Here is a 14,316-nt window from a genome sequence, read left to right as displayed (position 1 = left end):
CCATCTCTTACAAGTCTGGAAGCAATTTATTCCTATCGCAGTGAAATGCCTAATGCCTCTGTTGCCGACATCCTTCTGCTGACTTTGTCGTAGAAGTTTGGCAACTGTGTAGGATCTGCTAAGATGAAACACTGTAGCCGTATGGCATGAAAGGAATCCTGGGCGGTATTTATTGTGAATCGGAGGGTCATTTTACTCCTTGGCTGGATTTTGACAACTACAAAAAACATTTTGCAAAGCAGAACATAAGGTTAGCGTTATATGGTTTACTATAAGGGAATAGCAAATGGCAAACGAGGCTTGACGAGTGGCAACGCTGCTTAGTAGAATAGTTGGGTCTCGCTTGGGGAAGAGGGAGGAGGGTTCCTCCCTCTACCGTGGCCCCAGTCACCCCACTCGGCCAGTCTATCATCAGTTGGGTGAGAGCCACCAGTGAAAGAGGTCCCTATGCAGCGTTATGTCGGTCTACGCCGCAAACTCGCGGCTGACCGGTAGTTTTCCGTTACAGACACACACTTCTGCACGGTCTCCACTGGCAGAGACCGGCGATGCAGGTGATAATGGTGCGTATAACAGTGGGAAAAGAGAAATAAATGGAGTCTGTGCGCGCGACCCTCTGGTCTCGACGATATGTAACGCAGGGAGGTCTAGTGGTCCACCTTGTAGTACGACAACTTGCAGTGCCAAAGCTTTTGATACCAGTAGCCCTTCGAGTGGTGCCAGTGATTTCACAGTGAACAAAAGCAACCACGCGACTTGTAGTAGTCCTCATAGTCATCATGTAAACCAGAGCAGTAGTAGTAATGGCCCCAGTGATAGCAATGCCGCCTCCTCCTCCTCCTCCTCCCTCAAATCGACAAAGGATGCCATGGGGAGTGACGGCGGTGGCAGTAATGGCTTCCACAGTGTTCGTAGTCATAATATGAATAATTTAGGGGAAAGATCCTCTCCTGCCAGTGCCAGAAGGACTGCCGGGGAGAGTTCCAGGGAGAGTCGAATGGATGCCAGCAACTTTCGCCTGAGACTGAGGAAAGGAAGCGGAGAAGGTGTCACCAAAAAGGGACCACTGGTAAGCAGTGCCTTCTTTTTACTAATAGCAATGCCCTATAAACTGTTAAAAGAGTGTCTGTCAAATTGTAGCCCAAAACTTGTGAACTGTAATCTCCAGTGACAAATATTAGCATAGGATACAAATAAATTATGAAAATTTGGGAGGGTGTCAGTGTTTATATTCAGGCTAGGATCCCTTCGCTAGCTAGGCCTACGTGCTCGATGCGTAGGGTTTGACCAGGGTCATAACGCAGCATAACAGGTCACTGCAGTTGGGCCTCGTCCACATGACACAAAGAAAGAGTTCATTTGTGTGTTCATGGGCTATGTGAAATTATGTTTGGGATTTTTATGGTGGCGTGCTCAAATTCAGGCTCGATTGTATTTGTGTTACTGTTGAGGCTAACTATAAATTGGCACCAATGTGAAATGTGCCGATTTTACCCTCAGTAGGCACCGGAAACCCTGGGGATAGCATTGTCAGTGGCAAAGCCCAAGTTGTATGGTTACCACCAGGCTATAGCCGAAGCAGGAACCTGGCTTATGCCTGTGGGCTACCCAAGAAAGCCGAAACGATCCGTAATATCTGAAAAATAAACCGAAATGTTCTTATTTTTAGTTTTATGTGTATGCTAAGTTATCTGATAGCACTATCTACATTCTCAATACCTGATTGTATAAACTATTTGACATTTGGAAACGAGATGGGTTAAGATATGAGAAAACTTTGCCCATGCACCCTGTTGCAGCTTTCTAGTCAAAAAATTCTGCTTATATTCCCTACTGACGTCAAAAGCAAGATTTTAATAGTAAAATAATTGGGTATGTATATTGCAAAGGGCACCTGGGCCGTAAATCCATGCCAAATGGTTATTGCAATGTATTGGCAGTCGGTATAAAATAGGTAACCATACAAGACTTTTGAATAATAATACAAAAAAGTCTAGTAAAGTATTTAGCATCTGTAGCTTTAGGTTCATCGCTGTGGTGCTTTTACCTACATAGAACAAAGATCAACATTGATATTGAACATTACCAATGTTAATATGATATTGAACATTACCAATGAATTAACAATACTGTCTAAAAGTAATTACGTGCATGTGTAATCGGTTGCGTTAATAACCTTGGCGTAATTATTGGTTGCTAACGGAATGCTAAGGTTTGAATATGTAGTCCAACATAAATATTTGTTTATTCAGGTTAAGAGTACGTTTTTTCGTTGGCATTCACTTAGGGTGGGACAGGCTTCATTTTGGGCCGACGTGAAAGCGCTAGCAATCCGGTCACTCAAAATAATTGACGTGAGGCTACGTCGACTGCCCCTAGGCAACAAAGGTAGCCGCCCTGTATTGCCATTGGACCTTGATGTTTATTGTAATCATAAAAATTGTTAGGAGGGATGCAGTGTAGGCCATTTTGCTTTCGACCATTTTGTATTCTGTTTGTAGGCTATGCGGATATTTGTTTAACATTCCAGTTTCCGACTAAAAAGGTTTAATTTTAAAGTAAAGCTAGATCCCTTGGTATTTTTTGTATAGCGCTCTCGCATCATTGGTAAAACTATAGACAATATTCTTATATTTACAAAGACTATAGTCTATATCCCATTTAATTTGTTAAAATCATTTCAATATTGGCCTATTTATTGTCCTGTTGGTTCAAATAGTCCAATATATGAAAATTATTTCACTGAAATTCTTTTTCATTAGTTCTCGGTTCAGATTCAAACGCACGCCAGATTATAATTTTAATGTAATAGTTATTTTGTCTCATGCCATTAAACAAATATCTAATATTCAATTTCTTGGGACTGTAGTTCATATTGTAGATCTTTAATCATGTGGCTGTGAAAGAAGTAGGAAAGTTAGTAGTGGGAAGTCTGTATAAACAAATATTTGAAGGACCACAATAACGGCAAGAATGTCATTATAGGATATTGTGGTCATTCAAAATAGTGTATTGGACGAGGGCCCTCGCGAATTATCCTGAGGGAGCATTAACTTTTAAGAGCAGTTTTTTCCCAGAATAAGAGGGCCTTGTGCGAACGAGGACAGGAGGAGGGAAAAATTAAGAAACAGATGAGCCAGCATTATTACTTTCGTAAATGTCTAGATGCCAAGATCCTGTGATTGAATTCTGCTGAAGAGGGTGTGGTAAGAGGAAAAGTTGAGGCCGATAAACTTGAAGGTTTTTGTTGTTTTAATGTTAATATTGTAGCCAAGCTTTCAGTACTGCTTGCATAATGTCATTCCAACTTGTTTAGTTTTAAACTAACCCGGTGTTATTTACTTCGAATTGAGTTTCACAAGGAATGTTGGAGGTTATACATTGTATATTTTTTTTTAATCTACGTACCGAAGAGGCATATGGTACAAGAGTAGCCTACTGTACATTTTTTTCAAAACTTTGACCTGGTTTGGCAAGCCTCGATTGCAGATTCTATTAACACCTCACGAACAATGGGACAATGCTGTCATAAGGCTTGAGAAGCACGTACACCGCCTACGAGGATATAATTATGAGTAATAATTGCATCAGGTATAAAAACTAAATGATTACATCAGTTATAGTAATAATTATAACAATAATAATTACATCAGTTATAATAATAATTATAACATGTAAATAAAGATATCTTTCAGTTAACTTTCCACGTTGTCCGGTGTTTGTTTTAGAATTGCGTACAGTTGCAAAGATTATATTATTACGATAATGGCAGCTTAGAATAGGCTGTTATGCAAAACGATTAAAACCAGGTGATTGTTCTACCTCTGGAAGAAGAAGACGACTGTTATTCTAGTCTCGTTATCACGGCTATCGGACCGAGGATATACATTTATCAGTACTGTGGACTGGCAGATAAGCTAGGTACAACTCTTGACTTGTCGAGGGGTAATTTCCCGACCGTGGTAAGTCGTGGAAGTTAGCAATAAATGTAATGGGAATGTCATGTACGTTTGTACAGTGTGTGGCCGATACATACACATATATATTACGGGAAAAAGTACTGATGTAACATAGCTTTATACTTTTAAATATATTTTGATTTACGAGTCAGGTTTATAACTAACGTGTTTCAGTGTAGGATATTTGCTTCGTCATATCCGAGTAGGTCTTACCATTGTTGCGGTAAGACGTAAATTATTCTTAAACATAATTAGTATAGAACTTTTAACAGTTGCAAATTCACATAGATCACAGTTAAAAGTAAAATTAAAATATTGTATACTTTAGTAGGTTACGTGTCCTTGGGTAAGGCCTACCGTTCAAGTGCAGCCCCCCTCAAAGGCCTATTCTTGTTACTAAGGCTTCCCAGTTGAGCTACATGTTTGGTGGGCATTATTTAAGCCTAATATGCATAACTGGTAAGTTTTATTATAGATCTGTTGTTTTCAGTTCGATTAACATGATACGCTGTAATCGTGACTACGTTCGCGAGTTTTTGGTGGATGAGAACGAAAGTGTTCCAGATTCTTTTTCTCCTTAATTTTGGTCACCAACAAACAAACATACTTCATAGCCTCTTCACCTTGATGCGTTTTACATTTTGCGTATTTATCCAGTGAATATATCCTCCAATTTTCTTGAGAATTACACCAGACAGACGACCCAGTCATCAGCAACTACTTAAAACCTAAATACTCTTTTGTTGGTTCAAATGATTGATCACAGAAACTTTTTTATATATATAAATCGTTATATGTGTGGTGGTTTATCAGATTTTGCAGCGCAGAAACTGGCTGACGGGCAGTAAATTTTTAGAAGACGGATCTTCGGTTCAGTTTTGTCGAACTTTGGTCGGAAAGAATTTGTAGGCGAGTTAATACTAACTCAGCCTCCTATCACGTTCAGTAATTGATTACCTTTGTACCAATCACTGGTTTGCAATTCGAACCTTATTGAAGTGGCGCGGCGTCACTTGATTAATTAAATGAATTCTTGTGTAGAATTACATTAATGTAAATTTTGGGTTCAGTTTTTCCCAACTGCGTTATGGGAGTACTAGTTAACGATTCAAATTAGGATTTTCTTATGGTCATTTAGTTTGTGACTGGCCCATTGAGGCAGGATTCTTTTTGTGTGTATATTTCTCCATTTCATGTACTTTATTAGCTTGAGGCATATCGTGTAAGATTTCTTTGTGTCACGAGGACAGAATTTCCCCCCCGAGATTTCTCTTAATCAACATAGGCTACTTCAGTGATAACTGATAACATATCGAACGTAGAGCAGACTATTTACGGACGGTACCACCGTGCCTACGTGGGGTGTCTTGTCGTTACTGCGTTATGACGAGCACGTGCGCCAGCTGTCAATTAAGGCTGAATTTTGTTTCGAACGAAACGTCAAACGAGGAAGCAGAAGCGAAAGATTCTTTTGTTCATTCGTAAGGCAAACCATTAAGTTAAGTTCTCGGTTTAGCCTTTGGTAGATGTAATAATAACATTAGTTTGCTGAATACACATACATCCACTATGTATAAAGTGTATGTATGTATGTATGTATAAAAAGTGTGTATGGTATTTTTCATGGCTGTTTTTACTTTTACATATTACCTGATCTCGTGCATTGCTTCTGTGATCCATGTAGGAGTTCGTATAGTTGGGTAGCCTAATGGGATCATTACTTAGATGGCATCTAGATCTTCGATGGAAATAGGTCTCTCTCTCTCTCTCTCTCTCTCTCTCTCTCTCTCTCTCTCTCTCTCTCTCTCTCTCTCTCTCTCTCTCTCTCTCGTGTTTTCTTTCTGCTAGGGTGACAAAATTGCTTAGAAAAAAGATAGTTACATTTTGTTTTGAAGTTTCAATATTTTTTCATATTTTACGCTGGTCATGTATAAATGTACTTCAACCACGATTATTTGAAGCATTTGTTAATTTTCTCATCCAGAAAATGGAACAGTACGAATAGAGTAATGTAATGGCAGCGTTTGACGTAAATACTTTATAACACACACACGAAGATACTGTAGTCTAGACAGAATGCTACTTAAGTATTCATCTTTAGCCTGTATTGGGGTATGTTCGGTATCATATAATTCATCTCATTCTTTATTTGGCAGCTTTTTTGTGATGTGTGTTGTTCAGTACTGACTTATCATATTTGCCATTTGCCTACGCCTAGTTTTCGGATAGGGTTAAACTGTAGTTATAGGTAAAATGGGTAACACTGATCGGTGGAACGACTGTAAACAACAAATTTTGTATCGTTCTTGAAAGGTAATCACTTGTGAGTCGGTCTTGCTTCGAGTTCAGAAGAGAGAATGTAGTTCAGACACTGCGCTGAAATAACAGAAATACGATGTTCAATAGGTGGACCAGGAAGGAGTTTGTGTGGGTGTGGGTGTAGTGTGGGTTGTGTTGTAGCCTCGGGCATGGGCGTACCAAGGTCAGATAGGGCTGGGCTGGCGATGGGCACACCTAGAGGATTTGATGCCCAAGCCTCTTCGTTGGTCATTCTTGCCTTGTCGGGTTTCCGAGATCTTCCATTTGAATCTTCTCCCTCTTTCCGTCTGTGCTTATTTTGGGCTACTTTTTGCGATGCAGTTTTAATCTTCTTTGCTGTGAGTGGAAAGTTTTATTAGGCAGAAGATGGTTCAACTTACTGTAACGTTATCGTGTGTCTTTATCGTAATTCCAGACGCACAGGCTCCTTTGATGTGTGAATGGTAGTACCCACATGATGAGTGTTAGGCATCACGTAGCTATTTTTAACTGACGATAGGATACGCCGATAGACGATGAAAGAGGGCTGGTATAGCCTAGGCTTACATAAAATTGAATTGCTATCGTCATTTTCTACAGAGCTCAAACCGTAAATCGTTTGTCAGTCCAACCTCGCTAGGAGTCAGTTTTATCTACACACAGCTCTCTCTCTCTCTCTCTCTCTCTCTCTCTCTCTCTCTCTCTCTCTCTCTCTCTCTCTCTCTCTCTCTGTAATTTAAGGAGTTAGTACTATTCTTAGAATACTGGGTCTCTCCATTAACCCAACCCATCTGTTGTAGTCCTTGGAGGTGGCGATACATTTTATCTTTCATTGATAATTAGGCTACACATATTGTTCTTTAGCCATCAAAATGAAGAGCTCCTACGTAAGCGATTATTTAGCAATGAATAACTTTTTCACGAGTGTACCCATACCGTTAAAAACATAGTGTAGGTGATATAAGAGACGGTTAAGACTGCAGGTCCAGACATTAAGGACGTTAGCCTATGTATCATACCGAAACTCGAACTTAAGTTACCTTCATTCTGCGGGCTTGTTTTGGGGGAGGGGAACTTTATCATGAGAGGGGATGGCCCCCGATAATTAGGCTACACATATTGTTCTTTAGCCATCAAAATGAAGAGCTCCTACGTAAGCGATTATTTAGCAATGAATAACTTTTTCACGAGTGTACCCATACCGTTAAAAACATAGTGTAGGTGATATAAGAGACGGTTAAGACTGCAGGTCCAGACATTAAGGACGTTAGCCTATGTATCATACCGAAACTCGAACTTAAGTTACCTTCATTCTGCGGGCTTGTTTTGGGGGAGGGGAACTTTATCATGAGAGGGGATGGCCCCCGCCAAATGTAAGTATGCTTTTGGTAATCACAGTGTAATCATGTCAGGTGTGCCATATGGGAATGTCTATTGGGCAGTTAACCTAGTTGGCCATGTTGGAGATGTCAGTGTCCAAAGCATTTTAAATAAATTTATCTGTTAGTTAGCTCTGTTTGCACCAGAATAACCCTACAGGTTGGCAGTATAAATCTTACGTCTTGATGTTTTATTATTATTTTATTTTTACTTAAAAGCGTGTTTCGGAAAATGACGGCCGAGAAGTATTCTGAAATAATGCAGGAATTGTTTAGATTTTCCGCCACCTGCAAGTCCTTTTTATTCAAGTATTTCCGATATTCGTGTTAGTAGTGACTTTTTGTGAGGACGGCTTTTGTGTCTGAGAAATGCAAGTTGTCGCCTAAGTCATTTTTTTTTTTAGAGTTTGCAAGGGTTCGGACGCATTCTCAACCTGCCGAAGGTGTACTTATGTTAGTTGTTTTTTTTATTATTATTTTTTCTCGTTTGTGCATGTATGTGTTTTTTATCAGTTGAGCTAAGTGGACATTTCAAAGACATACTGTAGCCTGTATTTTGGGACCAATTTCGAAATTTCATTACCGTACTTTCAGCATTTGTACCTTACATATTTAGCACTTCACTTAGCTCGCCACTGCATATATCACTAGGCTAATTATAAATTAACCCAGTGTTTGATTGACACACACACACACACACCCAGAGAGAGAGAGAGAGAGAGAGAGAGAGAGAGAGAAAAGGCAGAAGCAGCAGCAAATGAGGAGGTAGCATACAAAGCGTACCTGATCAACCTGTTTGACGGAAGGTACGTGGGATAACATACGCGACGACCCAAGCAAGTTAATACTTACCCACTTGCCACCCAACTTCATGTCGCCCGGGGAGACTCTCTCTCTCTCTCTCTCTGGCTCGATTGCATGCAGAGCTCGTTCTTGTTTCTTTCGAGTTTTTGGTTTTATAGGTTTTGTTATTAGCGAAGCCACAAGACTTGGAGAACCATGGTTCTTTTAGTGGAGATTTCAACAAGCTGCTTCATATTTTGACTCGGAACCTTTGGACATTTGCATGTGTAGTTCCAAGAAGCATTCGTAACTCAAGGAGAACCTCACTTAAGGCCTTGCAACCATTCTACTTCTCTCTGCTTACTCAAAGATGATTTTGAGACTGAATGTCACGTGTATCTAACGAATGTCTGGCTCATTCGTAGGTTAGAACCCTGAATTCCGGGATGATTGGCAGTTGGTTTGAAGATACCTTGCTTTAGTAGTGACGAACCTTGCTTAATCGCGTACGCATGTGTATATATATAGCATATATATATATATATATATATATATATATATATATATATATATATATATATATATATATATATATATATATATATATATATTATATATATATATAAATATATATATATATATATATATATATATATATATATATATATAAAATATATATATATATAAATATATATATATATATATATATATATATATATATATATAAAATATATATATATAATATATAATATATATATATATATATATATATATATATATATATATATATATATATATATATTATATATATATATATAAAACAAGAGTAGCAACTGAAGGGTACAGCCTAGCGGTTTCTCAGCAAGTCTTCAGAGTTGAGGCTGTTTAACCACCCCCCCCACCTTTTTTTTTCTAGCAGACGCTGCTTCAGTTTATAGCTGGATGGACTGGTGGGCGGTAGCCGGGAGCGATCCACGTATCTAGCATGAGAGAGAGAGAGAGAGAGAGAGAGAGAGAATTGGCATTCAGTTAGAAAGATGCAAACGATAGAGGAGTCTTGCTTTCGCTACTTTCTTACTGGGCAAGTCTAGAGGTGTATTGGTTAGAGTCCAAGAACTGGTTTGTGTGCTTGGTAGTCTGGAGAGCTCCGATCACCTCCTTAGTGAACGTCAGGTGAATAGGAATAAAGGTGAATGCAGCCCACTCTTCAGAGAGGTTGTGCAAGTGTAGGGATCCCCATTAAGAACTAGAATAGATCAGATAGGTAGGAAGTCTGAGTCTCTCTGTCTCTCTCTCCGGGCTTGCAAAATCTTACTGTAGTTTTACCCTAAGTATTGAATTGCTTTCATGTGGTCTGTCATGGAGGTAAATGGAGTGAAACTTTTTCAGATTTATTCTAAATTTAAAAAATGATTGGCCTTACCTCATCATATTCATATGTGAGATTGATGAACCTGTGTTGTGAGGGAGTATGGAACTTTTCTTTTGTGTTTTTGAATGATGCTTCTGCAGAATAAATCTCTTGTACTTTAGCTTGCCAGTTTTAAGACAGGCCCAATTTGTGTATGTATAAATGCGTGCGTGCACGTGTATGCATATGTATAATGTGGTTTCGTTTTATTGAATGACAAGAAAATCGTTTCGCTTTCTTACTCCTAATAGGCGACCGCGCCTTAGCTTAATTGTTTATCGCGTTCTTCCGCGTGCCTTTATGCCATTTTTTTTGTTTGGATAAACCAGTGTTTCAACTTATAGTGAAGTAAAATATATGCATTAATATTTGATCCATGTGAACAAGCCAAGACTTATAGGCTGTTTAAATTTCGATTAGTTTTCCATGCAATTCCGTTCGTGAGAAACATCCGTGGCATGTGTTTACATACTGGGAAACTTGCATGAACGTAAAGGTTCACTGCAGTACGTTCAAAACGTTCAAGTGATTCCTCTTTGCGTATAAATGTATAGCTTGTATATACCTTATTTCTCTGAAGCCTTCACTCCCTTCCCCTTCCCCCTTCCCCTTTTTGTGCGTTTAGTTCAGGTTTGGCTTAGAGGAGTTCAGTAGGTGTTCGCTTCGTCTGCCTTCTCGTACCACGCACGCACACACACACACACATCAAATGTGTTTGAAAATGGAGGGTGCATTTACATCAGGTTTTGGGAATGACGGCCCTGAAATTAATCCATTCTGTCTGCGTCCATATCCTCCTCCTCCACCACCAGCCCCATTCCGACCATTTTCCGGCAACCATCATCAGTCGTTTTATACAAACCCCGACAAAACCTCGTCACCGGAAGCGATAAACGGACCGTTGCGGCTGTACGGGCTAGAGGTCGGGCCGTGAGCACAGCAGCCGCGCTCACAACATGAACGAATGAGGAAGAATGGCGTTGGGAGATTGGAAAGCGGTTGGAGAATCGGGGATGAAGGGTTAGAGGGAGCCGGGGGGGTGGGCGGGAAGGGGGGATTGCATGGCAGGGACAGGCTGCCTGGCAGGCAGGCAGGCAGAGGCAGACAGACGCTTAGTTCCCCGTACAGTGCACGCACTGTGTTCCCTTTTGCCGTCTGGCAGGGAGCGTGACTTGAGTACTGGTAACGACCAGACGGTGATTGGTTCGCATAATCAACTGTGTAACTATAATTTGGGACGAATGCTGATTTTGCCGCGGAGTATGTAGATGGTAATTGCTAGAGTTTTTAAGCATAATACACGAGAAATGATGCTAGTGGGAGCTTGTATAATTATGTAAATGGGAGCCTGAGAATATCTCAGTGTATCTGGCGTTTGGAGGGAGGTTGCATGCTTATGCCATATGTATATATGTGTGTTAGTGTGTGTGTGTGTGTGTGTGGGTGTGTTTGCTTTATTCAATTATAGGCATTTTCTCATAGAGGAGTCTCCAGATGGTGTTTTCCATTGTTCTCAAATATTGTTTTGGGGTGAAGTTGCTGGCCATATGTCTTATGTCTTATTCCACCCTTAACAAATCCCACCAGAGTTGAATAACCTCCAGGCACAAAACTCACTGCTTCAGGTGGCAGACGAACAACGGATTTTTCAGGAGTAATTAAATACGTATTTTGTCATACAAGTAGTGTGCAGTCGGGTGTCGTTGATTTTGCATCAACTTTTCACATGTGGATATTTAGGCTAGGCTTCTTCATTATTTACCAGTTATTAACCTAAAGTTGACGTCAGTATAATGAGTACATGAATATGAATCGGTCTGAATATCTGACCGTGGCATTATTCCCTGACGTCTCTCATTTTCTTAACATGTCCAGACAGTCTCACGCTTTTTTTTTTTTTTTTTTTTTTTTTTTTTTTTTTTACGTTGCTTTTGTGTTTCCATCAGTTGTAGGCGACATTGTATAAGGTACACTTTTCCAGAAATAACGTGACGACGTTATTGCCCTTCACCTCGTGTCAGTTTCAGGGTTCCTTTATCCCTCACACCGTTGGACTGTGGAACACCCTCGCAGATGATGTGCAATTGGAACTCGAGAAGTTCAAGCAAAGATGCAGTGCATTACTGCCCTAACACTATTCTCCTGCATTTTAATACTTTTATTGTCTATTTATCCATTTATTTTTTTCTTATTTATGGGGTCTCTTCTTTCTTTATTTCCCTTTACCTCTTCTTAAATCTTCGTAATGAACACCATATTCTTTGGAAGCTTGAATTCCAAGTCAATGGCCCCTGTAGGCTTCGTTCCTTATGAATAGGTTTCATCTTCTGAATAATAGATAAATAAAAATAGTATAATTCTTGTTTGACTGCACCCAGGGTCGCTTCCAGTCTTCAGAGCTGTTGACGCCTACACACAGCATGTCCTTCTGAGAAGGACAGTTTCCTGTTTCAGGATTATTATTGTTGGAGAAACAAATCCAAAGCTATGTGGGGTACAAATATATTTAAAAATAAATCCATATAGAGAGCTTTCGGGAATCTGTTCGATTCCCGTTTTCAGTCTTGTAGCCGTACATAACGAAGGATTTGTTTCTCTATTATTGTTATTATTATTATTATTATTATTATTATTATTATTATTATTATTATTATTATTATTATTATTATTGACGTCTTTTTGTAGGTGGTTCTTTCATACAGAGAAACATGGATTCCTTTGTTGTCTTTTGAACTGTCATTCAGTATATATGTAGGAAAAATGCCTCTCTGTCGAACTTCTCAGTTTCACTGGTCCTTTATTCGTCACACCGTTGGACTGTGGAAAAGTCTCGCTAAGGTCTGTGCAATTAGAATTTCAAAAGTTCAAGGGAAGATCCTCTGCATCGCTACCCCAAAACAATTTTCCTTGTGCTTTGATAATTTACTTACATCTTCATTTCTTTTTATTAATTTGTTAACTTGTTTTTTCTTACCTAATAGTAATTGATCTCTTCTTTCTCTGTTTCCTATCTTATGATACTTCTTTCAAATGAATACCACATTCTTGTTAACTTGAATTTCAAGGCCATTGCCCCTGTTGGCTTGTTGCTCATGAACAGGGTTCATCTTGATAATAATAATAATAATAATAATAATAATAATAATAATAATAATAATAATAGTAGTAGTCGTAGTTAACACAATTTCAATATCAGTTATGGAAACAATACCAACTCATCGTTTCTTTCCATCGAGCTTGCGCTGGATAAGAAGTTACTGAAGTGTGAATTACCTGGTCGTAGTTATGACCCAGTATTTGTTTGATGACGCTTTAGTTTTCGAAAGAGTTTTTCTGAAATTTTATCTCTCTCTCTCTCTCTCTCTCTCTCTCTCTCTCTCTCTCTCTCTCTCTCTCTCTCAAAAGATCCAAGTGTGCTCAAAAGATTCACAGAGAAGAAGCAATACCAGAGTTCCAACGAAAAGTCGAGAAGGAATGCTTTTGTTGATGTAGTGTAACGTGATCTGACCTTGAGCCGTTGTAGTTGTGTCGCGTTCACAAAAGAAAAGAGTAAGAGACAAGTCGCCCTCGAAACCTGTTGTGCATCTTACCTACCTACCTAGCAGCCTAACTACCCCCCGTCCATAAGCTCCCGCCTTTTTTTACGCCCTTGAGTTTACGCTGCTGGCGTTCAGGTTGCGTGAAGGGTTACTTTTGGGCGTGTGTGTGTTCGGGGGGTGGGGGGAAGCGAGCAGCAGTTGTACGACAGATTAATGGGATAAAGCTTACTTTAAAAGTGTATTATTTCTTTTCAAGTTTGGCTGATTTTCGCATTGTCTTCTGCAGTAGTAGAGTGGAGCTTTCGCCCAATTGATGAGATTAATTTTTGTCTTAGGTTGCGAGATAATTCTCTCTCTCTCTCTCTCTCTCTCTCTCTCTCTCTCTCTCTCTCTCTCTCTCTCTCTCACACACACATATACATTATATAGAGGCTATGTGTATGTGTGTGTGTGCGTGTGCGTTTGTATTTATATGCTTCATGTATCTGCATTTTCTCAGATCATTTCGTTCCATATCCATCTGACAAAAATATCCTTGTAATATGGGCGTGTGATAAATATATGTTACGGTATGTGTGGTTAATTTTCCGCAGCATTTAATGCTTGTTCTGTTTCTCATTCTGTGTCAGTGAATTTTTAAGAATTGAAAGTTTTTTAATCTATTAAATTTTTTAAGGATACAGGGAGAGAGAGAGAGAGAGATTCTACTTGTTTTAGAACCTGTTTATTTGATTGACAAGGTTCAGTCAACAGCTAGGCTGATGATAAACCTTCATTTCCTAATATCTTTTGTTAATTTTCAGCCGACACTCATTTTTCTGGTTGGAATTTTTATTTTTAAAATTGAAGATACATATTAGATAGCTACAGATCCATGTCTGAATGTCTTGCCATGAGAAACATTCTCTCCGGATGCTAGTTATGCTACGCTTGACTTTATTTTTACT

At 39.2% G+C, this 14,316-nt stretch overlaps 1 protein-coding gene across 1 annotated transcript in view; it reads left to right on the top strand.

Moving 5' to 3' along the window:
* Positions 1-335: 335 nt before the first annotated feature.
* Positions 336-14,316, top strand: part of LOC136831510 (mitogen-activated protein kinase kinase kinase 1-like) — a 133,585-nt gene continuing 119,604 nt past the window's right edge. The window contains exon 1 of the mRNA XM_067092052.1: positions 336-1,069. Within this exon, the coding sequence (XP_066948153.1) occupies positions 458-1,069 (612 nt within the window). The 5' untranslated portion in view covers positions 336-457. The remainder of the gene's footprint in view (positions 1,070-14,316) is intronic.

Source organism: Macrobrachium rosenbergii, chromosome 48, assembly GCF_040412425.1.
Source record: "Macrobrachium rosenbergii isolate ZJJX-2024 chromosome 48, ASM4041242v1, whole genome shotgun sequence".
In the NCBI taxonomy this organism is placed as follows: Eukaryota; Metazoa; Arthropoda; class Malacostraca; order Decapoda; family Palaemonidae; genus Macrobrachium; species Macrobrachium rosenbergii.
This window is presented reverse-complemented; position numbering and strand designations above follow the sequence as displayed.